This window comes from Schistocerca piceifrons, chromosome 4 (assembly GCF_021461385.2).
Source record: "Schistocerca piceifrons isolate TAMUIC-IGC-003096 chromosome 4, iqSchPice1.1, whole genome shotgun sequence".
Lineage (NCBI taxonomy): Eukaryota > Metazoa > Arthropoda > Insecta > Orthoptera > Acrididae > Schistocerca > Schistocerca piceifrons.
The window spans coordinates 661,602,821-661,627,137 of NC_060141.1; the positions used below are offsets into that span (position 1 = coordinate 661,602,821).

Consider the following 24,317-nt stretch of genomic DNA (forward strand, 5'->3'; position numbering starts at 1 on the left):
TTTTATGCAGAGTTTGGCAATGAATACACTTAAATTACCAAATATTTGCACCTGAAATATCTAAATATCACAGTGCTGGATTGAGACTGTGTCAATCCACACTGGTGAATGTACAGATATAAATTATATGAATATAATTTGAGGAAGTTCTTTGATGGTTCAATAGTACAGAGATCATAGCCTCTTATATTCAATCCTGGGAGTAGAAAACATTTCATTAGGGGAGAGCCAGCCGTGACAAAACTCTACCATCTGGGGAGCAAGATGTATGAGACAGGCAAAATACCCTCAGACTCCAAGAAGAGTATAATAATTTCAATCCCAAAGAAAACAGGTGTTGACAGATGTGAAAATTACTGAACTAGCAGTTTAATAAGTCACAGCTGAAAAATATTAACACGAATTCTTTACAGACAAATGGAAAAAGTGGTAGAAGCCAACCTCAGGGAAGATCAGTTTGGATTCCATAGAAATGTTAGAACACACGGGGCAATACTGACCCTATGACTTATCTGAGAAGATAGATTAAGGAAAGGCAAACCTCCGTTTCTAGAATTTGTAGACTTAGAGAAAGCTTTTTCATGATGATGACTGGGATACTCTCTTTCAAATTCTGAAGGTGGCAGGGGTAAAATACAGGGAGTGAAGCAGTGGTAGGGAAGGGAGTGAGACAGGGTTGTAGCCTATCCCCGATGTTATTCAATCTGTATATTGAGCAAGCAATAAAGGAAACAAAAGAAAAGTTCGGAGTAGGTATTCAAATCCATGGAGAAGAAATAAAAACTTTGTGGTTCACCGATGATACTGTAATTCTGTCAGAGACAGCAAAGGACTTGGAAAAGCAGTTGAACGTAATGGACAGTGTCTTGAAAGGAGGGTATAAGATGAACATCAACAAAAGCAAAATGAGGATAATGGAATGTAGTCGAATTAAGTAGGGTGATGCTGAGGGGATTAGATTAGGAAATGAGACAAAGTAGTAAAGGAGTTTTGCTATTTGGGGAGCAAAATAACTGATGATGGTCGAAGTAGAGAGTATATAAAATGTAGACTGGCAATGGCGAGGAAAGCGTTTCTGAAGAAGAAAAATTTGTTAACATCGAGTATAGATTTAAATGTCAGGAAGTCGTTTCTGAAATTATTTGTATGGAATGTAGCCCATGTATGAAAGCAAAACATGGACAGTAAATAGTTTAGAAAAGAAGAGAATAGAAGCTTTTGAAACATGGTGCTGCAGAAGAATGTTGAAGATTAGATGGGTACATCACGTAAGTAATGAGGAGGTACTGAACAGAATTGGGAAGAAGAGGAATTTGTGGCACAACTTGACTAGAAGAAGGGATCAGTTGGTAGTACATGTTCTGATGCATCAACAGATCACCAATTTCGTACTGGAGAGAAGTGTGGCGGGTCAAAATTTTAGAAGGAGACCAAGAGATGAATACACTAAGCAGATTCAAAATGATGAAGACAACAACAACAATATATTCAACTGCGATTCTTATATTTTATAGCTAACAATGCTTGTGCTTACAGAGGCCTGTTATGAGGATAAAATCCTACAGGGTGAAGCTAAAATGCAAATCACATGGCCAGAGTGTACCCCAGCCTTTAATTATTGATAACATCCCATTTTTTAGCTTGGAAAAAGAACTGTAATGGACTGTGTAAGGTACAAGTATGGTTAATACATTGGACACATATTCAAGAGAACCAAAGTTCAAATCACTGTACAGTGTTCCTGGTTTAGGTTTCTGTAGTTGCTTTCCTTAACTGCATGAGGTGTTTGCATTGATGGTTCCTCTATAAAAAGACACAACCATAAAATAATGTGTGTCCAAGAAAGTAATATGGTATTCTTTCACACAAGAAATGTATTTTCTAGATTTATACCCATATCTAACATAATGCACCACACTTGAAGGCTGTTTTTATTTTATTTCACACTAAAAAATCCGGCAAATATTTCTTATGTCTGTAACATACCATATTCCAGATTTTCGACTAGAACTATTTTCTTTTGCATAAACTTCAGCAGTTCCTTTCCATAAATGATCTTTGCCTTGTTTTCTTCCTTCAGCACTGTTTAAGCTTTGAATAACTGATGTTTGTTTATGTTGGGAAGCAGCAACATTTTTCTATAGGCAAGAGGATGCCTCTCTGATTTAAGGTGTTACTTGAGATCCCCCTTTCCCATTTGCATACTAAAACATCTGCAGAAAAGTGCTTCTGGACCTGCAGGGTATAAGCCTAGATGAACATACTAATGAGTCCTTTTGTGTGTTTTCATTAAGGAGCAACCCAATCAAGACTACTACACCAAGTAGAACTGAACTGTGCACATTTCTTTGAACTAAGATGCCAGGTTGGACTATTATGCACTACATTGCCTACTTGGTGTGTATCTTGTGGAAAGATTTCATCCACATGACAACTGATGTTGCAGCAGATTATAAATTACAAGTACACAGATGATGTTGCATCTGTGTATTCCCTATTTCGCAACTTTGTCTGAAGTAATTTTTCTAAATGTTGTACAATACTGGTCAATGAAAATTAGTTACTTTGTTCGTACTTATATGGCAAAAACAATGCTATTAGGAAGTTGCTGTTAATGTGGTCTTCAGTCCAAAAACTGATTTGATGAATCACTAATCTATCTTGAGCTAGCCTTCCTTCTATAATTTTTAACCCCACCAACTTCACATAATTAACAAGCTGACTATTCACTGAAGTCCCAGGATGTGTCCTACCAATCAAACTCCTGATTTAGTCCATTTGTGGGTCTATAGCAACACATTTCAAAAACTTCTATTCTTTTCTTGTCCAAACTGTCTATTGCCCATGTTTCACTCCTGAACAAGGCTACATTCCAGACAAATACCTTCACAGAACGTTTTACTAACACTTAAATTTATGTTATATGCTAAGAATTTTTTTAATGATTTCCTTGTGATTGTCATTCTGTTTTTTCAATCTCTCTACTACAGCCAACATCAGTTACTTTGCTGCTCAAATAGCAAAACCCACCCATTACTTTCAGTGTTGCATTTCCTAATCTAATTCTGTGAGCATCACCTGATTTAATTCAACTAGATTGTATTACATTATTCTACTTTTGCTGGTGGTTATCTTATAATCTCTTTTCAAGACACTATCCATCCCATTCAACTGTTACTCCAAGTCATTTATAATGTCTGGCAGAATTACAATGATATCGGAAAACTGCAAAGTTTTTGTTTCTTCTCCCTGAAATTTAATTCCCGTTCCTAATTTATCTTTGGTTTCATCAATGCTTCATCAATTTACAAATTGAATAACATTGACTATAGGCTACGACCCTGTTTGACTCCCTTCTCAACTACTGCTTGCCCTTCATGCCTCTCTAACTGCAGTCTGGTTTCTGTACACGTTGTAAAAAAATAGTTTTGCCCTTCTCCAACCTACCTTCTAAGCTGTACCGTCAGCAGTGCCACACTTTTCTAAATTTCTTCAAAACTCATACTGATCTTCCCTGAGATTGGCTTCTAGCAGTCTTTCCATTCGTCTGTAAATGACTTGTGACAGTATTTTGCAACTATGACTTATTGAACTGATGGTTCAGTATATTCGCACCTATCAGCAACTATCTTCTTTGACATTGGTATTATAACATTCTTCTTAAAGTCTGAGTGTGTTTCACCTGGCTTCTGTAGCCATTTCTGTATAGCCATTTTCCATTTACTGGCAATTTCATTTTTTTGTCATCTGTATTCCCTTTTGCCTATTTTGTTTATTTTTTTTTTTTTGTATTTTGTCCTTTCATCGATTAAATTCAGTTATCCCTGTGTTACCCTAGGATTTCTAGTAGAACTTTTTACCTATTTGATCCTCTGCTGTTTTCACTATTTCATCTCTTAAAGCTACCCACTCATTATCTATATTATTCTTTTCCCCTTGTTTCAGTCAAAACTTTGCTTAATGCTTCATCTGAAACTCTCAACAACCATTGGTTGCTTCACTTTATCCAGGTTTCATCATCTTAATTTTATATCTTTTTGCAACTTCTTCGGTTTAACTTTGCAGTTCATAACCATTACATTACGGCAAAAGTCTACATTGGGCTATGGAAATGTGGTTTAGAAATCTTTATCTTACCATTGTATAACCAATCTGAAAACTACCACATCTTTGACATGTTCATAACTTTCTTATACAATTCTTACCAAGTGTTAGTGATGATTACATTATGCTCTGTGCAAAATTATACCAGGTGGCTTCCCCTTCCATCCCTTTTCTCCGGCCTAAGTCCTTCTACTATTTTTCCTTCTTTTCCTTCCCCTACTAGAGAATTCCTGTCAGGCATCACAATAAAATGTTCATCTCCCTGAACTATCTGCATGATTTCTTTCATCTCCTTATACAGTCTTTCATCTCGTTGTCATCTGTGGAGCTAGTTGGCAAATAAACTTGTATTGCTTTGATGGGTGTTGGTTTCTTGTCTATGATAATGCATTCACTGTGCTGTTAATAGTATCTTACCAACATTCCTTATTTTCTTATTTATTATTAGAAGTACTACTGTATTACCTGTATTTGCTTTTGTACTCCTAACCAGCACTCATATAACCAGATGTCTTACTCATACAGCTACTGCATCCTTCTAATTCCCACAACATCTAACTTCAACATATTCACCTCCTTTTCAAAATTCTCTAACCTATCTACCTGATTAATGTACCTAACATTATATGACCCTATCCACAGAATGTCGGTCTTGTTTCTCCTGATGAAGACATCCTTCCGAGTTGTGCCCACCCAGAGATCTGAATGGTAGGCTAAAACCTCTCAAAATTTTTAGCCAAGAGGATAGCCTCATAATTAAGCCACAGAGTAGAGCCAATCAGTTAATCATTCAGACTGAAGAGGCTGCTTCCCCTCATCAAGAATAACAAATTTGTTTGGCCTATCCCTGTTGTGGTTGTGCCTATGGCATGGCTATCTGTACAGCTAAGGCACACAAGGCACCCCATTTCGGTGAGGTCCACAGTTCCTGCAGAGGCTTGAAATATCTGTGATAAAATAGTTTCTCTGGAATCAACTACAAAACAACATTTATTTTGTACTCCCATTTTGAGCTGTAATTCACATATACATTCATATTTACCACAAATGTAATATTTTTAAGTAACTACTAATTTTGTATACTGAAAAGAACCCATATGTTACCTGGCTTTATATATACTGACCACACATGAAGAGTCCAACTGTTGAAATATATCACAGAAGTAAGACTACGAATAACAAGAACTGAATAAAACATTCATTATAAATGAATTGTATAGTATGATTATAAATGGACTGCACAGTATGATTAGCTTGAACCAATCCTTATCTGTAACCACTCAAAACTCTGGTTTCATTTCCATGCATGACAACACTGAACAAAGTTCTGATAATTGCCATTAATAAACTGAATAAATATTATGTACTAGTTTTTCAAAAATTAATAAAGTTTGGAGTATTTTGGCACTGGTGCATACAGCAAGGGATCACTTTTACATAAAAAAGAAGAAACAAACATCATCATAGCTATCCCATATTCTACAAAACAGCTTTGTGCATTAGTTCTAATACAGTGATATAATGGAAATTACCATATACTCTGTAACTTACTTCAGTACTCTAAATGCTACATGTGTTTATTACATCACCTCTAGTACGACTTAATTTGAAGCACACACAGAGTATAAGCTGGACACTTTCTGAGTCCACATCACAAATACTCCTAAAAATGAAGATAAGTTGATCTGGCTAATATTTGGTTTCCGTTAAAACATGAAGGAAGCTGACTCTTGATCTATTACTGACGAGGAATTTATCCAACAAAAAGAAACTGTAAAAGTGGACCCTATTACCAAATATGGAAATTAGAATAAGCTGCTTTTCACATTGGAAAAAAATACTATTTTTATGTTTACATTCAAACAGCAGTATTCATTGCTTCATAACTTAATGGCTATCAATTTCAAAGCCTCAAGGCTCCATTTGTGGACTTGATCATCTGAAATGAGGACAATGCTTATTCACACAACAAGAGGTATGAAAATAGTTGATACTGAGTTGACGTTATACTGTATCTATTGATGGATGGATGAACAGTTTCTACGTGTTCAGATGTTAATTTTGCAAAGGTAATGTACATAAATCTTACACTTTATGCCTGAATATGGATCCCTGTCGTTTCAAAATCCATAGCAATAAATAATGCTGCTGGACTTGAAAATAAAATAAAAAAAGTAGTACTTAGTTTGAACGGCAAAAATACTGCCATGGTCACATTGCTGCCTTCCCCTCCTCCTCCCTCCAACACCATTGAAGCTACAAGATTATGAAAAAGTTGTGTAGGACAGATATTGGAGGAAAGAAAAATAACTGAGCTTCTAGGAAAAGGTTCTTTCTTCCAAAGGAAGAAAATAGGTGTGGAGGGTTGGGGGCACAGGGCTTTGGAAACGCTTTACAAAGTAACAGTATATTTCGTAACAGCAAAGGAAATTGGTATATTTGGGAATTAGAGATTTTTGAATTCAGGAACTGATTCTTCCATTGGCCTGTTGCCACTCTCCACCTCCACCCAAATTCTTGATCCCCAAAAAAACACAATTAGTTCTTACCATTTCGTCTTTTCTTCATATTTGTATCAACATTTGTCTAATTCCTCCAGCTTTATCTAACACATTTTCATTTCGATATTTCAAATGCTGAAAATTATTTCTTATGAAACAAAACCAGTAACTTATATAATTACTAAAATGTAACCAAATACAAAAATAGTACAGGTAATAAAAACTGCTTCATAACTTACTCATCTCTCCATGACTGAAAAAGATGAAATATGTATTTCAGGATGCCATGGCAGTTGATGCCACTGTTTACCTGAAGCTTTTCTTCATCTGTTCTTGTGTCAATTAAAAACTCAGACTTCTTTGCTGCTGCTTCTTGCGCTGCCCTCTCTCTTGCTTCTAGTTCCTCTTTAAATTTCTTTCTTCTAGAGTCTAGCTGCTGTGTTCTAAGTTTCGCAGCTTGCTTTGCCTTTAATACTTTATCATATGCAGCCTGAAATTATGATAAAAATACACAAAATAAATGCTAGCACATTTTTCAAAATCCCTATTATTATATCTGTTAGTGTTGAACTAAAATACCATGTTTGCTATTAATGTTACATGTTTCGATTAAGACAGTACAGGTAATGTTGGTTTAGTATTTTGAATTTAAGTGATATTTAACAATAACTGACAGTTTTTCTCTGTTAGGCTGCAGCATCTAGTAATAATGACTAACTGTTCATGTATCTCCCCAAAGAGTGTGTTAGTGAAACAAATACGAGACACAAAGTGATTGAATCCATTTGCTACAATAAATGAAACTGGTCAGGATAAAAGATGCGTTCGCATTAGTTTTTTGGCAATTTTCCATATATGTATGGAGTGTAGTTTACCATACTTGTCACAAAAATCCAACACATAGCGTAACATGTCAAATCAAAAACAGGTATGCATTCTGTACCAAGATGGACTTAGAGAGAATACAGAATATGTTGCGCTGGAAATAATGCTGAAGTAGCACCAATGAACTGGTACAAAAATATATATTTTCTGATAAAAACAAATATGATGTTTTGGAAACAAGTAGCTCTGATAATGACTCTCCAAATAATCGTGAGCTTGTAAAAATCAATGAGGTGAAAATGAATGGTGTCTACGCAACTAAAGTCAATAATGAACACAAGGAAAAAGATTAATGTAATATTACTACAGGACAATCATGGCAGAAATCTATCCAGCATGTTCCGAGAGAAAAATCACGACATAGCAATGACTAGTGTAGTGAAACCTGGAGCAGGATGTAAAAATATTCTAGACACTAACTCACAGATGAAACTAACACAGGAAAATGACATAAATTCGGAAAACAAACTTTAAAGCAAGGAAACTGTGTTCACAATACTGGATATAAGCAGGTTGCATCGAAATCGGCACATGAAGCATAGAATGTATTTAAACTATGATAGCAAAGGGTTGTTTGTGATCGTGTCATGAAATAATCGATAAAGACTTTTAAGGAAGAAAACAATCTATCAGCTTCCTGTATATCCCACTGACAACAGTGAGAAAAGTAAAACGAACAAGAAAGAAGAATGAAAAGACAACACAACTACTGATCCTAATTTACACTAAATTTATGTGTTGCTGTAGATATGATCCCAACTACCAAGCCATGAATATACCAGATCTAAAAATTTGTCACCATAATGTGCAATACCTGCATAATAAGACCAATGAAATTAATATGCTGTTATCTGATGAATTAAAAGATATCTCAGTGTTATGCATATCTGAGCACTGGCTTAACCCAGAATTAATTCAGAATACGAAAATAAATAAATTCATTTTGTCTTCCTACTACTGCAGGAAAAACAGCAAGCAGTGTGGGGTGGCAATTTACATAAAGGAAACTACAGATTTTACTAATCTATCTGACTTAAGTAGAACAAATGTCGAAAAGAATTATGAAATTGCAACTATAAAAATTATTCAGTTCAAACTGCTTATTGCTGTAGTTTGCTGATCACCATCTGGAAAATTTGAACTTTTCTTAATCAAAATGGAGTCTTTGTTATACACAGTAAATAAAATAGATTGTGAGTTGAAAAACAGTAGCGGCTTCAACATTGATTTCCTCACAAATAGTAGAAACAAAGAGGCTCTTTTGAACCCTGAAACATCCTGTAATTTAATGACTGAAGTAAAGGCTGCTACTTGAGTAGCAGAAACTTGTGTAACAGCTTTAGATCAATTTCTAATCACAAAAAGTTTATACAAAACTTCACTAAAAATTTTCAGTGCAGGATCTAGTGACCATATTGCTCAAACACTAAGCATAAAAATGAAAGGAAGTATTATTAACAACACTATGATATAAATGAAAAATTTAACACTTTCATTGGATACATTAACTAATTTCTTTCAAACTGCATTCGCACTGAAAACTGTAACCATGAGGGGGGATTTCTAGAACAAACAGCGGGATCACATGGGGAATAAGGGTTACACGCCAGAAGAAAAGACTACTTCATGAAATGTGTAAATCAAAAAATTCCTTGCTTGAAATACATGTACACCACAAAAAATATTTCAAAATACTAAGAAAAGTAATAAGAGCATCAAAAATAATGCATTACAATGAATATAATTCAGCTAATAAACTAAAGGCTACGTGGAATGTTTAAAAAAAGTGAGAGTGTGTGTGTGTGTGTGTGTGTGTGTGTGTGTGTGTGTGTGTGTGTGTGTGTGAGAGAGAGAGAGAGAGAGAGAGAGAGAGAGAGAGAGAGAGAGAGAGAGAGAGAATCTGATGAACACATACCATCCTGCAAAAATATAACACTATCACAAAAAAATAAAAAGGTAACAAACCCCTTAAAAGTAGCCAACACATTTAACCATTTTTTCACAGGTGTTGCTGATAATCAAATACAATCAAACTTACATAAGAACACCCAAGCCAACAAATATAAAATAAATGCTTATGGATGGCCCATGTACATCAGTTCTGTCTCACAAGATGAAGTAGTTAATGCAATGAAAGGACTAAAAAATTCCAACTCTGCAGGCATTGATGGTGTCCCTGCAACAATCTTAAAGGAGAGTGCATCAAACCTAATTGAAGTACTTACACACTTATTCGACTGTTCACTTCAGCCAGGCACTTTCCCTGATGTACTGAAAACATCTAAAGTCATTCCAATACATGAAAAGGTGAGAAAGATGATTTAAGTAACTACAGACCCATCACAATTACTACCTCAATTTCAAATGAATTAGAAAAAGTTGTGTGTCACAAACTCAAGAAATTTGCAAATAAAAACAATATCCTATGTAATGAACAACATAAATTCAGAAATAAGAGGTCAATGACAATTGTCAGTCATACTAAGCCTGAGGGACAAGAAACAATAGGAGTATTTATTAACCTGTCAAAAGCTCTTGACATGGTGGGCCATAAGAGTGTGCTGTCAAAGCTTGGGGAAAAAAAGAAAAGGTATTCGAGGTCTGTCCAAGAGCTGGATCAGTTGTTTCCTGAGCAATTATAAGTAGGCAGTGTGCATCAAGCAAACAAAGGTTCACCTAAAAACTGTATCTGAACACTTATCAGAAATGTGGGTGCATGTAAAACAATCATATTTGCAGATGACACCACAATTCTACTAAAAGGAGACGGCAGTGAACAATTACAGCAATCAATAAACATTGTCACAAAACACACTGTCACAGAATAATCAGCTTAAAAAACACTGCACTAAAATTCCATAATGCTCCAAAGGACGACACGTTTATCCCACTGGTCACTATCAACAATGAATTTTAGGATTTTGGTTGCAAGCAATGTAAAACATAATAAGCATACTGAATGAAGCAGCACTAACCAAGACTTGTTATCTTCTTTTCTTACTAAAATCCTGCTGTAGTGAGACAACAGTAGTGAATACTTATCATGCCTACTTCCATTCTCACCTTAAATATTGAGTCACTTTATGGGATACTCTAAAAAAGCTAACACCACTTTCAAACTACAAAAAAAGACGATTAGAATCTTGTTTGGATGCAAACTTCTGTTTAAGATTTCTGGTATTCCTCCATTGCCATGTGTATACATTATGTAAACCCTTACATTCTTTCAAATAAATGTAATAGGTAAGGATAGCAGACTGCAAAAAATCTGTGATATACAATGATCACTTCACCAGACAATAAAAATTTACATAAAACCCAAATCAATACATCTCTGTTCAAAAAAGTCCTTTCCACATGCGAATTAAATTTTACAACGAAAATCCTGAAAACATAAAAGCTATTATTGAAGTCACAATCTTTGGAACACCTTGTAAGTCATATTTACAGCATCACTGCTTTTACTCCACCGAAGAACATTTAAAGTTATGAAGTGTGTTTCACAAATACTTAAATGTATAAAGTGTATTATTGGAACGTTAAATATGCATGTCTAGAAATCACTTTCAGAAGTGAACTTATGACTTGACTTGTCCAATGTCTAATGCAAAAGATGGTTTTGTAGACAACAGGACCAATAAATACAATGCAATTAAGGGTACCCCCATCTGGGGTACTGGTATGTGAATCGTGTGGAAGTTGCTTGGAGATTACTGTGTAGATACAATTACATCTGAATATAACTAGGATTACAGTGGACAGCAGAGTGATTACATGGTAACACTGTTCAACTGACAAAATGTTGTTGCTGTAGTAGCCTTCAGTCTGAAGAACGGTTAAGGTACCTCTAGATTCTAATCTACACTGAACATGGGTCTTCATCTTGCAAGAACCTTCCACAACTACTACTCCTCTAGAAGTGTCTCAGTTTAGCCAGTGAGTCTGGAGATGGTGGTATAAGGGGCATACAGTATAACTGGCCATGCTTTCCCACCCAAGATTTGTGATAATTAAGCCAGTCCGTCTTTGAATTAACTTAATGAGCCAGTGCATAGGAATTCTTCCTACTAGTTATATGGAGGTGCCCTTGTAGTTCTATGTCCCCTTGCAGAGCCGCAATGCCGCCGGATTCTGAAAGTGCAATACTATTTGAGGCGGGAAGAAGTTTTTTGTGCAAATAATTTTGATACGAGACGTCATTATGGTGCAGTTATTTATAACACTGCAAGATGAACTTGTTCACACTGATTACAAGCTAACTATTAATGGCACAAGAGCATGGTTTACCTCACGACTAGATTGAAAAGCACCCTATTGAAGACTGGCAACTATGACGTAAAGTCTGCAACTTGAGTGTACAATCAGTGTAGTTCATATAAGCTCATACCTCTTCTGTTATGCCACTGTTATTCATTAATTTATTACTACCAATTTTCCTGGCATTATAAAATTACTGAAAGATAGCATTTATGACTTGCAGACTACTCCTATGTCTGAGTGGCGAAAGGTGACATTGTTAGTAAATATTTATTAATAACAATTACTTGATTTATGCCAGAATAAATGTACTGTCCTTATGTGTCTCTTTGTTGACGTCAGGAGCGATTTCTGCATCGTCATGTCATCCCACTGGCTCTGAAAGCACCAGTGTGGGACCCTACTACTCGCTCCTTACTCTTTATGTACTGCAGTGTGTATACATTCACTTCACGCATGTGAAATAGCAAAATTGGAAATAAAGTAAATTGGCTTTTTATCTGAAAATCTGGGGTACCTTACAATCTCCACATAACTACTGCTACCTACTTCTACTTCAACCTTTTTTACTGTGGCTACAACTTGATCTACTTCTACAATTGTTACACCCAATTTCCATATTAACTATTCCTTGATGTCTGACAATGTATCCCTTCTTTTAGTCAAGTAGTGCCACACAGCACTTTGCTCTTTAATTTAAATCAGAACTTCTTTAGTTATCCAATCTACTGATTTTATTTTCAGCATACTACTGTAACACCACATGTCAAAAGATTCTATTCCATCCTTATATTGTTTAATGTTCGCTTTTCACTTTCATATAAGGCTACGCTCCACATATATACCTTTAGGAAAAACTTCCTGACACTTAACCCTTTGAGTACTGCAGACGTGATATGTTGCGGCGCTCCACCTTGGTGTGGGGCCTGCGGATGTTGTTTGCTGCTGAAGTGGGCTTCCCCGCGAGCTCTGCAGATGGCATCTGGTGCATGGCCTGGCTGGTACTTGAGCCCTAATGACGGCTTATACTGCAGCTCGTTCCACTGCCTGTGGGCCTATGGATGTCAATAGCCACTCAGGGCTGCATGCCGGCCTGTTGCATTTCTTTTGTCCCGTGTACTCCCTGGGATGGATGTACCCTATTTATTGTTCTATGCCGCTGTCCCTGCTGTCTGGGAAACATTCTGCTACGGATTTCGCAGTTGCTGTTCGACATTCATGCTAGCTGGTTCATGTTATCTTCTGCATTCTGCTTCTGTGGTGTCGTTTACTATCTGCCGTTTCATCAGGATTTTTAGAGTGCTGTCACTTTTGAGTTCATGGTGTGGGTTCCTGTTGTCATGTCCTAGTTCGTGAACCACGGGCAACGTATGAGTGGCCAAGTAAGTGGTCCTGACAGTCGGGATACCAGTTACTTTGGAATAAGGCTGGGCATCTCGGACATATTCTGAGTCGTGGTTGACGGCAAAGACTACCAAATCCACCAGTTAGATCCTCAACCATTTGGGGTAAAACTCAATGGGACCCGGGGCAAGTAAGGCTACCAACCTGCTTCCCTGGTACTTTAAATATGATGCTGGCAACAGTCAGAGCAAAATGCCTCAGACCTTTGGAGGTGACAGAGTCCCACCTCTAATTGACAAACCAGGGACTCCTAAGATACAACTTGGCAGACGAATGGTAACGAGATGGGAAGCTATTAATATCAATGGGGGCTACTCTGGGAAGAAGGTAGAGCTGGCAGAGGCTGCAAGCAAGATGGGGTTGGACATTTTAGCTGTTAGTGACATTCGGGTAAGGAGTGAGAAAGAAGAGGAAGTGGGAGAATACAAGGTCCACCTGTCAGGAGTCAAAGCAGGAATAGCACAATGGGGTGTAGGGCTTTACATCAGGAAAGAAATGGAACCCAGCGTAGTTGCAATAAGGTATGTAAACGAACGATTGATGTGGATAGATTTGACAGTGTCTAGCAAGAAAATTAGGATTGTGTCAGTATATTCACATTGTGAAGGGACAGATCAAGATAAGATGGATAGTTTTTTGACACACTCAGTGATGTAGTTGTTAGAGTAAAGGACAAGGACAGTGCTCTGCTCATGGGCGATTTTAATGCCAGGATTGGAAATCGAACAGAAGGGTATGAAAAGGTTATGGGTAAATTTGGAGAGGATACGGAGGCCAACAGGAACGGGAAACCACTCTTGGATTTCTGTGCCAGTACGGGCTTAGTAATTACAAAATCCTTTTTTAAACATAAGAACATTCACCGGTATACGTGGGAAGGCATGGGAATCAGATCTGTCATTGACTATATAATAACAGATCAGGAATTCAGGAAGGCTGTGAGGGACACACGTGTATTTAGGGGATTTTTTTATGACACGGACCACTATTTAATCCTAGTGAAATTGGTATTGTGAGGCCGAAAGTGCAGGAGGACAGTTCCATATGTTGGATGATAAAGAGTGGAGAAACTTCAGGATAAGGAAATCAGGCACAAGTTCAAAACAGTGATCTCAGAAAGGTATTAGTTAGTTGAATGTAGTCAATTACAGTCTTGGAAAAGGAATGGACAAGGTACAGGGACACAGCACTAGAAGTGGCTAAAGAATGCCTTGGAACAGTAGTGTGTAAAGGTAGGATGCAGCAAACAGCTTGGTGGAATGACACAGTCAAGGCAGCCAGTAAAAGGATAAAGAAGGTGTATCAAAAATGGCTACATACTAGAACTCAGGTAGACAGAGAAAGTTATGTTGAAGAAAGAAACAAAGCCAAACAGATAATTGCAGTATCCAAGAAGAAATCTTGGGAAGACTTTGGAAACAGGTTGGAGACTTTGGGTCAAGCTGCTGGAAAACCATTCTGGAGTGTAATCAGCAATTCTCGAAAGGGAGGTAAGAAGGAAATGACAAGTATTCTGGACAGGTCAGGAAAACTGCTGGTGAATCCTGCTGATGCCTTGGGCAGATGGAGCAAATATTTGGAAGAGCTGCTCAATGTAGGTGAAAATACTATCAGTAATGTTTCAGATTTCGATGTACAATGGGATAGGAATGATGGAAATAGGATCACATTTGAGGAAGTGGAGAAAATGGTCAATAGATTGCAGTGCAATAAAGCGGCTGGGGTGGATGAAATTCAGTCGGAACTCATCAAATACAGTGGAATGTCAGGTCTTAAATGGCTACACAGGATAATTGAAATGGTGTGGGAGTCGTGACAGGTTCCATCAGACTAGACGAAAGCAGTAATCATACCAATCTTTAAACATGGAAACAGATAAGATTGTAACAACTACAGAGGTATCTCTTTAATCAGCGTTGTGGGTAAAATCTTCTCAGGTATTGTTGAAAGGAAAGTGCAAGTATTAGTTGAGGATAGATTGGATGAAAAATCAGTGGGGGTTTAGGCCAGGATCAGATCTTTAGCTTACGGCAAATAATGGAAAAGTGTTACGAGTGGAACAAGGAATTGTATCTATGATTTACAGATCTAGAAAAGGCATATGACCAGGTTCCTAGGAGGAATTTATTGTCTGTTCTACGAGATTATGGAATAGGAGGCAAACTTTTGTAAGCAATTAAAGGTCTTTACATAGATAGTCAGGAAGCAGTTAGAGTTGACAGTAAATTGAGTTCATGGTTCAGAGTAGTTTCAGGGGTAAGACAAGGCTGCAACCCGTCTCCACTGTTGTTCATATTATTTATGGATCATATGTTGAAAACAATAGACTGGCTGGGTGAGATTAAGATATGTGAACACAAAATAAGCAGCCTTGCATATGCAGATGACTTAGTTGTGATGGCAGATTCGATTGAAAGTTTGCAAAGTAATATTTCAGATCTAGATCAGAAATGTAAGAACTATGGTATGAAGATTAGCATCTCCAAAACGAAAGTAATGTCAGTGGGAAAGAGATATAAACGGATTGAATGGCAAATAGGAGGAACAAAGTTAGAACAGGTGGACAGTTTCAAGTACTTAGCATGCATATTCTAACAGGATGGCAACATAGTGAAAGAACTGGAAGCAAGGTGTAGCAAAGCTAATGCAGTGAGCGCTCAGCTACGATCTACTCTCTTCTGCAAGAAGGAAGTCAGTACCAAGACTAAGTTATCTGTGCACCGTTCAATCTTTCGACCAACTCTGTTGTATGGGAGCGAAAGCTGGGTGGATTCAGGTTACCTTGTCAATAAGGTTGAGGTTACGGATATGAAAGTAGCTAGGATGATTGCAGGTACTAGTAGATGGGAAAAATGGCAGGAGGATGTCCACAATGAGGAAATCAAAGAAAAACTGGGAATGAACTCTATAGATGTAGCAGTCAGGGTGAACAGGCTTAGATGGTGGGGTCATGTTACACGCATGGAAGAAGTAAGGTTACCCAAGAGACTCATGGGTTCAGCAGTAGAGGGTAGGACAAGTCGGGGTAGACCAAGGAGAAGGTACCTGGATTCAGTTAAGAATAATTTTGAAGCAATAGGCTTAACATCAGAAGAGGCACCAATGTTAGCACTGAATAGGGGATCACGGAGGAATTTTATAAGGGGAAGTATGCTCCAGACTGAACGCTGAGAGGCATAATCAGTCTTAAATGATGATGATGATGTCACTTTTGAGTTCCACGGACAAATGGCACATCGGCGTCGTGACACTGATGAAGAGATACTGACAAGCAGTGACAGTGACAGTGAGTGTGGCATCTTCAATGAATCTACTGACAACGAAGATTCATCAGAAGAATCTCATAGTAATACACCTCCACATCCTTCACCTAGTAGAGCTTGCCAGGAGAGTTCTTCATATTTTGATAGTGAAGACAAATCGATCCGTAAAAGGCCACGCCATTCTGAGAATGAGAAATTTGATTGGCAAAAAAGTGATTTCAGTCCAGCACTTCATGCATTTGATGACTCATCTTAAGGACATAATTTCCAACTAGCGCCTGATTCAAGCATTGTATCCTTTTTCATGCTATTTCTGTCAGAAGATCTGTTGAAATTTTTTAGCACTTGAAATTAACAGATTTTCACTTTCACCATGGCAAATACGTCGGAATCAGTTCGTTCTTGACTATCCACCTGGAAAGATACAGTTTTTGAGGAAATGTATAGCTTCATTGGTATTTGGCTTCTCATGGCTCGTGTTAAAAAGTTGAGAATGATGGAATATTGGTCCAGAGATGTACTTCTGAGTACTCCAATTTTTGATGAAGTTATGTCCTGTGACCGTTTTATGTTACTTTTGAGGGTGTTGCATTTTAGTGACAACTCGGCCAATCTTGGAGATAACAGTTTGTCTAAAATTAGGAAAATAACTGATACAGTTCGTGTGGCATTCTGCAGTGCATTTAATCCATACAGAAAACTCTGTGTCGATGAAAGCCTATTATTGTTCAAAGATCACTTATCAACATTTGTGCTGTGCAACTGTAAAACTGGATACGTCCTGGATTTCATTGTATACACAGGTACAACAACAGAAATTGAAGTCCATAATTTGGGGAAATCTGGTGATATTGTGGCAACACTAATGAAGCCACACTTTGGAAATGGACATACCCTGTATGTCAACAATTGGTATACAAGTCCAGCCTTGTTCCTCTGGCTTAACAATCAGAGAACAGCAGCATGCAGTACTGTACATAGGAAGAGGCGCAACTTTCCGAAGCTACAAAAGAAACTGAAGTGAGGAGAAGTCGAGTTTGTGTCAAATGACGCAATGCTTGCCATCAAGTGGTGCGACGAGAGAAGTGTTCATGCTGACTACTTGCAACACTACAGAAATGCGTGACACGGGAAAGACAAATAGGACGACTGGCGAAAAAGTAATTAAGCCACAATGCGTCGTTGATTACAATGCAAATATGGGAGCAGTAGACCACTCCGATATGCTATTAAGCTCTGTTGCATCTGTACATAAATCTGTTAGATGGTACAAAAAGTTTTATTTTCATGTTATGGACCTTTGTGTTTTGAATGCTCACACTCTTCACAGATCGGTGACAGGGAGTAAAATATCATCAGCAGATTTTCATTTATGTCTGATACGAGAACTTGTGGAAAAATTTGCTCCAGAATGGAGAAGAGATATGAAAGTAAGACACTCTGATGACGAGAATCCTCTTCACTTTACTGGGAGGCACTTTCCACATGTCATTCCAAGTGACCAGTCCAAGAAACGCGGACTATAGCATAGGTGTGCAGTCTGCTCGAAACAGAATGTGCGTCGAGAAACGAAATATGAATGCAAAACATGCAATGTACCTTTGTGCACTGAACCATGTTTTGAAACATACCACACAAAGAAGAACTTTTAGCCAAGTTGCTACAGCTGGAAAATGAAATGAAGCCCTTACTTCCGAAAAAAATTACTTAAAAATAAAAATAAATAAATAAAAATAATTATAAAAATGTAGAAATTTTTATCTTCGCCATTGCCGGTCCAAAGCCCAGATGAGAAAGAAGGGATGGGAAATATAACTGTGGAGGGGGAAAGAATCATCGAATTATCTTCAAATGTTCGTACAGAAGATGCAAAAATAAAAAAGTACAAATTTATGGATTCTTCCATAACTTCTTGGTAGAAGTTAAACCTTAAATTTAGTGCAAATATCATTAATTAAAAAAATTCTAGTATTATTGTTACTACAACATTGTAGCCTGGGTTGCGGTAAAATATATTTATTTAAGTGGCGACTAGTTTCAGGCGAAGCCCATTTTCAAACCACCACGTAAAACAAAGACTATGACAACTATATTATAGTTGTTAATAAAACCAAAGAAGATGGATAGCTATTGATATTCTATGATTTTATTAACAGCTATAGTGTGTTAGCCACACTCCTTTTTGACATGGTTGTTTGAAAATGGGCTTTGCCCAAAACTAGTGGTCGCTTAAATAAATATATTTTACCGCAACCCAGGATACAAATTTCTAGTAGTATTCAGTAATGGATTCCTGTCCTATTTTTCCAGGCCACTGGATTTGTGAAAAAATTCTAGGCCTACACTTGGAAAGGGCATCTCGGCACACGTTAGTCAGTTGCACACACTCGCCCGTTTCTGAAGCACAAAATGTCATTAGGAATTAAAGGTGACATTTAATTAGGTAGTTTTGAAACTTGAGAATTTCCTTATCAAATTCTTAAAGAAAAGTTATAAATAACTGTTTATTTCTACTGTACAATAACAATTGTGTCCATTATAAAAAGAATTCAGAAATGTTGAATTTTCAATTTACTGGGTTAATGGTCTCAAAATATAGTGAATAGCCTTAAAAGTGTGTCTCGGCATCCAGAAGCTTCCCTCGAAGGTTGTTTGCGCGCAAATTATTGCGCTAGTACAGAAGAACGTCAATATTTGGTTGTTACGGATTCTACAGCGTTTACATCGTAAGTTGCGCACAAAAATCTGATAATTAAGTATCAGTATGCGAAATAAAACACAGATGTATACTGAGACCTTATGATGATTCTCAAGAACTAATTGCAAATGAAAGAAAGCCTTAGATGAGGAGTTACACGTTAGCAGTGTCAGCAGTTTCAGTGTACATTAGGTCTATCGAGCAATTCACCTACAGATTCAAAGCTATGGAATAAGTATCCAGATATTCTGCATTTATTTGTAATATCAGTGATCACACTAACTGCGAGACTGTCATGGCCACCTTGGTTCCAGAAATACTCAGGCCAGAGAGAGGATGGCCGAGAGGAAAGCTCAGGCACACACAATAGTCCGCGAAAGTGGCTGCCAGCGCAGGTACACGGATTAAGCGGCCCCAAGGGCAGGCTTGACACGGCCAGCTGCACGTGCCGGAGTAGCACTCGAAGGATTAAATTTATGTTCGATATTAACAAACCTTTTTACAGTTCTTGCTACTGCCAGTCGGCATTTCATATTCTCTTTACTGCTGGCTTGAGTTATTTTGCTGCCCAAAAAACAGAACTCATCAACTACTTTTAGTTTCTCAAACCGTAACGTAATTCCCTCAACTTTGCCCAATGTAATTAGACTATTTCCATTAACCTTATTTTACTTTTGTTGATGTTTATTTTATAATATGTTTTTGAAGCAGTATCCTCTCTGTTCAACTGATAAACTAAGTCCCTTGCCATCTAAGGCAAAATTATGGTATTGGCAGCCCTAAGACTTTTATTTCTTCTCACTGAACTACTTAAATTCTTCTTCGGCATTCATACTTCGTTTCCTTTGCTGCATCCTGTAACATGCATATATATCTGATCTCTAAACCTCCCCCCCCCCCCCACACTCCCCCCTCAAAAAAAGAATAATAAGAAGGAAGACGAAATAAACCTTGCTTCGTGTTGTCCAAATCTGCTTTCTTAACAGTTGCATACGAATTGGGGGGGGGGGGGGGGGAGGCGTGATGTGGTGTCAGTAACTGACCCCCAATGTAGTTTTTGGGCAACTCCCACTGTGTTCAGTATTTCATTTAATACATAGATGACATTTATCATAATGATTATTGCTACAATTGATAGTAAAAAGAGCTTTTGGTTTACGTTCATTGGTGAGTTATAGTGATTGTGTTCGAACTGAAGGTGTAGCAGCTCAACAATCACCAACTGCAGTCAACCGGTAAACAGTGTGGTGAGTTGAAGCTAATCGACAGATGACGAAATAAGAAAATTGCTTGAGAATTCAGACAATGATTTAATGAGGAACTATCTGAAACTGCAAGCAGTGAGACTGAAAATGTGGTCGTGGCAACTCCAAATCAAATGGTTTCTAATAGCAGTGGGTTGGATGAAAATGAACAGGGTAGTACTGATTTTTATTATTTTTTGCTGATATTTTGGACTACATTAGGATGCCTGTCTCAGTAGATGAGTGTTTTGTGTGGTTCCATTCGGTCCTTGTGCCTGTATTCAGTTCTGCTTTCACATTTTTATAGATATTCAACAACAAGAAGTTAACCCAGGCCGAAGGCACAAACTGATCACCTTGAAAAAGACATGGTGGCCCCATGAAGTATGATATGGAAGAGAGATCATTATGTAACTCAGAGGAGGAGGTCTGTTGTTAACATAATGACAGCCCCCAAAAGGAACTGAGCCAGGGACAAAACCTGATACACAAGGTAAAGCTTTTCTCACGTATCTTGATGATCACATCTTGGATAACATTTTGATGCATACCAACCAAAAGCTAGGCAATCTTAGGGAATCATCTGAAGATATTTTCATGAAAAATTTGAAACCATTTGAAAGGGAAGAAATAGTGTCAGCAATGGGAATTCTTTTGAACTGTGGAGCCCATAGACAGAATGAGGGCAGTTAACGTGATATATTTAGTAAAGAAAACATTTTGATGTACTGAGCTCCATTTTTGTAGCATAGACTGCGGCTCTTACTAAAGTGGCTGCACTTTGAAGATGCTCTAACTCAAGCAGCTAGAAAACCCACTGGTAAATTTGCTCCTATCAGGGATGTATCGAACATGATAGTACATTTTCTGAGTTTTATAACCCTAGTGAGTCAGTTATAGTCGATGAAGAATTTGCCCATTCAGGCTATATATTCGAACAAAACCAGTGATATATGGAATAGAAGTGAAACTGTGATGTGACTCAAATACGGAATATTGTTTAGCTGCATATCCCTACGCTGGAAAGCACGAAAATGAGAAGAAATATAACAGTGGTCCTGAAATAATTAGAAGGTTGATTGAAATGCCTAACTCTAAACAATCCAGTTGTTCAAACTTGAAACAATGCCACAACTGTTCCAAATCATAAAAAAATTACAGAGACAAGCCGAAACCTATAGGCCCTTCACACAGCACCATTTGAGAGAAATTAATGGAACTACAGAATGGAGGGAAGGCAATGTTTTTTTTTTCAGGATTCACTGAATGGGAACAATTAACAACTGCTAAGTTATACGAGACTCATTCCATCTATGTCAATTTACTGAGTAATATAGTGGAAATCTCCAACGAAAGTAAATTGCACAAAACTTGCAAAACGGCTTAAACATTTTCGTATGTCACATGAAGTTTACTGGACATCTGTTTGTAAGAGAACGTACACGAAACAACAAAATTTAAGCTTTGCAACGAATATCACAACTATGGAAATTTAAATGAGTTTACTAACCCTTGCAGACTCGTCAGTAAGAATCTCCAAAGCGTTTGATAATTTATGAAACAATTCTGCGGCTTTTGGATTGTCCGGATTCTTGTCTGGATGACATTTCAAGGCTGTTTTTCGGTACGCTTTCTTAACCTGAAATAAAAAGTATGCGAGTTATTTCACTGCTGTTACAACGTACCTACTTTACTCTGTGATACAATCACGGCTTTGTACCTCTTGTGTAGTTGCTTCTATATTTATACCCAGTAATTCGTACAGATTTTCTTCGGGCAGTTTTTTCTCCCCCATGATTCTAATTTTCTTCAAAATAAACTCACTGTTTCAACACCTTCTACTAACCATAAACACAAACAACACGATCAGACAACTTCAACGCTACAGATGCTCCTTCCTACGATATTAACATTTCATACACATGACTACGATCACAGTCTAACATAACAGTCGCGACACTTCGCCTCGATTTTGTTGCCTACAGCGCGAGCAGCGCCCCAAGCGGCTGGTAGGTTGAACTGTGAGTTCGGCGCGATCGTGAAAGCAAATAGTGATTGTTTATTTTGATTTAGACAATGATTTTTACCATCGGGAACGTTTGTAGCGCAATAAATTGCAGCAGCAACAGGAAGAAGACACCACAGCTGTCTATTTTTAGGTTTCCTAAGGATCCTGAGAGGTATATACCCTCATGTTACCAAACTGAATCGTCAGGCTTCACTTGCAAACTATATGTGTATAAATGATGAATGTTTCGGTTTAGTAGCAGAAAATGGCTAGTTAATAGCAGACGAGAAGACCTTATGAAGAAAGACCCAGTTTGCCTGTATAATAGTATTAGGGTTTGTCCGCTACATTTCGAAGAAAACCAGTTCATGAACGCAGACAATAACAAACTCGTGTGGAATGCAGTACCCACACTGTTTGACATTCCAAATAAGCCACCTCAACTGACGATGAAGAGGAAACTGCCACAAAGATTCGACAGTCAATCTAAAGTTGTAAAACAGTGCTATGACACTGAAGCAGCCAGTTCAACTCTCCATGTATCAGTGCCAGATTCGTGCGAATCGTCACCACAGACGTGCTTTGACGATAAAGTGGTTAGGTTAAGTGCAGCTGTTCGTGTCTTACAAAAGCGTGTGAAGTGTCAGATTGTGCAGATCGAGCGATACTATTACGGGACAAGGAAAGTGCCTACAGACACATTGTTTGAAAATTATTGAAATATTTGGTTTTTCGTGAAATGTAATGTAGTCAGCTCATTATAATGTTTTCAGCATATTTCTGCCACTATTTGGCAGTTGCTTGACCCACTTAGAATAATATAAAGATTAAGGTCGTACTTGTGGCAACAGGCGACAATGACACACACAGTAGGGCTACAGAACGATAAACGAGCTGTCGATCGCTTTTGCATGTAGAGGTACATGTCTGTGCTTCTTACATGTGAATCTGTGTGTTTATATTCTTTTGATATCAACGTGCTAAGCTGCAATTCTGTCCAATGTCACAAGTGTTTCTTCGCGAATCCGTTGTAGCTTGCCACTCTATTCATGGTTTTTGTCCATACTTGCGCTTATTTTAGAATCATTAATAGAAACATATATGCCTTCTGATGCTAAACAAACTCTTGGAGGCAAGAAAATAACTCGAATAATTCGGAAATTACGTAGGAAATCGATGCAAACAAACATTATGCTTACGACGCGTCTGACGTTCACCTTACCTGCCGCTTGGAGCGCTAGTGTCGCTCCATCTGTCAAACGGCAACAACTTTTACAGCAGTAAGTGTCGCGACTGTTATGTTAGACTGTGACTACGATAGAAGTCATGCGAGTTATTTCACTGCTGTTACAACGTACCTACTTTACTCTGTGATACAATCACGGCTTTGTACCTCTTGTGTAGTTGCTTCTATATTTATACCCAGTAATTCGTACAGATTTTCTTCGGGCAGTTTTTTCTCCCCCATGATTCTAATTTTCTTCAAAATAAACTCACTGTTTCAACACCTTCTACTAACCATAAACACAAACAACACGATCAGACAACTTTGGAACTAGAAGCGTGCATTCTCCTTGTCTTCTTTACTAAAATACTGTAAATGTTTCAACGAACGCATTGTTTTCTGCCTCTCTAAGAGAAAGCGTATGTAGTTCGACTGAGATTAAAAATCTGATACTGACGTGGAACTAATACACATTGCTTTCTGCCATTCAGATGGCATAAACTATGCACATATATAATATATGCCAAAGCTGCTGTATCTAGAATGTTGTACATCCTTAATTTTGTTCGCCAGTTGTATGCTTTTTAACTGAATAATATGTAACTTCCTGCTGGCAGATTAAAACTGTGTGCCCGACCGAGACTCGAACTCGGGACCTTTGCCTTTCGCAGGCAAGTGCTCTACCATTTTTTTTTTTTTTTTTGATCGTTGTGTTCGGTCGTTGCGGA

At 37.7% G+C, this 24,317-nt stretch overlaps 1 protein-coding gene across 1 annotated transcript in view; it reads right to left on the reverse strand.

The window, feature by feature from the left end:
• Positions 1-22,300, reverse strand: part of LOC124795170 (dnaJ homolog subfamily C member 17) — a 45,063-nt gene extending 22,763 nt beyond the window's left edge. Inside the window, exons 1-3 of the mRNA XM_047259065.1 lie at positions 22,077-22,300; positions 21,867-21,995; positions 6,916-7,095 (exon numbers count right to left, since the gene is read on the reverse strand). Of these exons, the coding sequence (XP_047115021.1) occupies positions 6,916-7,095; positions 21,867-21,995; positions 22,077-22,151 (384 nt within the window). The 5' untranslated portion in view covers positions 22,152-22,300. The remainder of the gene's footprint in view (positions 1-6,915; positions 7,096-21,866; positions 21,996-22,076) is intronic.
• Between the last annotated feature and the right edge of the window lie 2,017 nt (positions 22,301-24,317).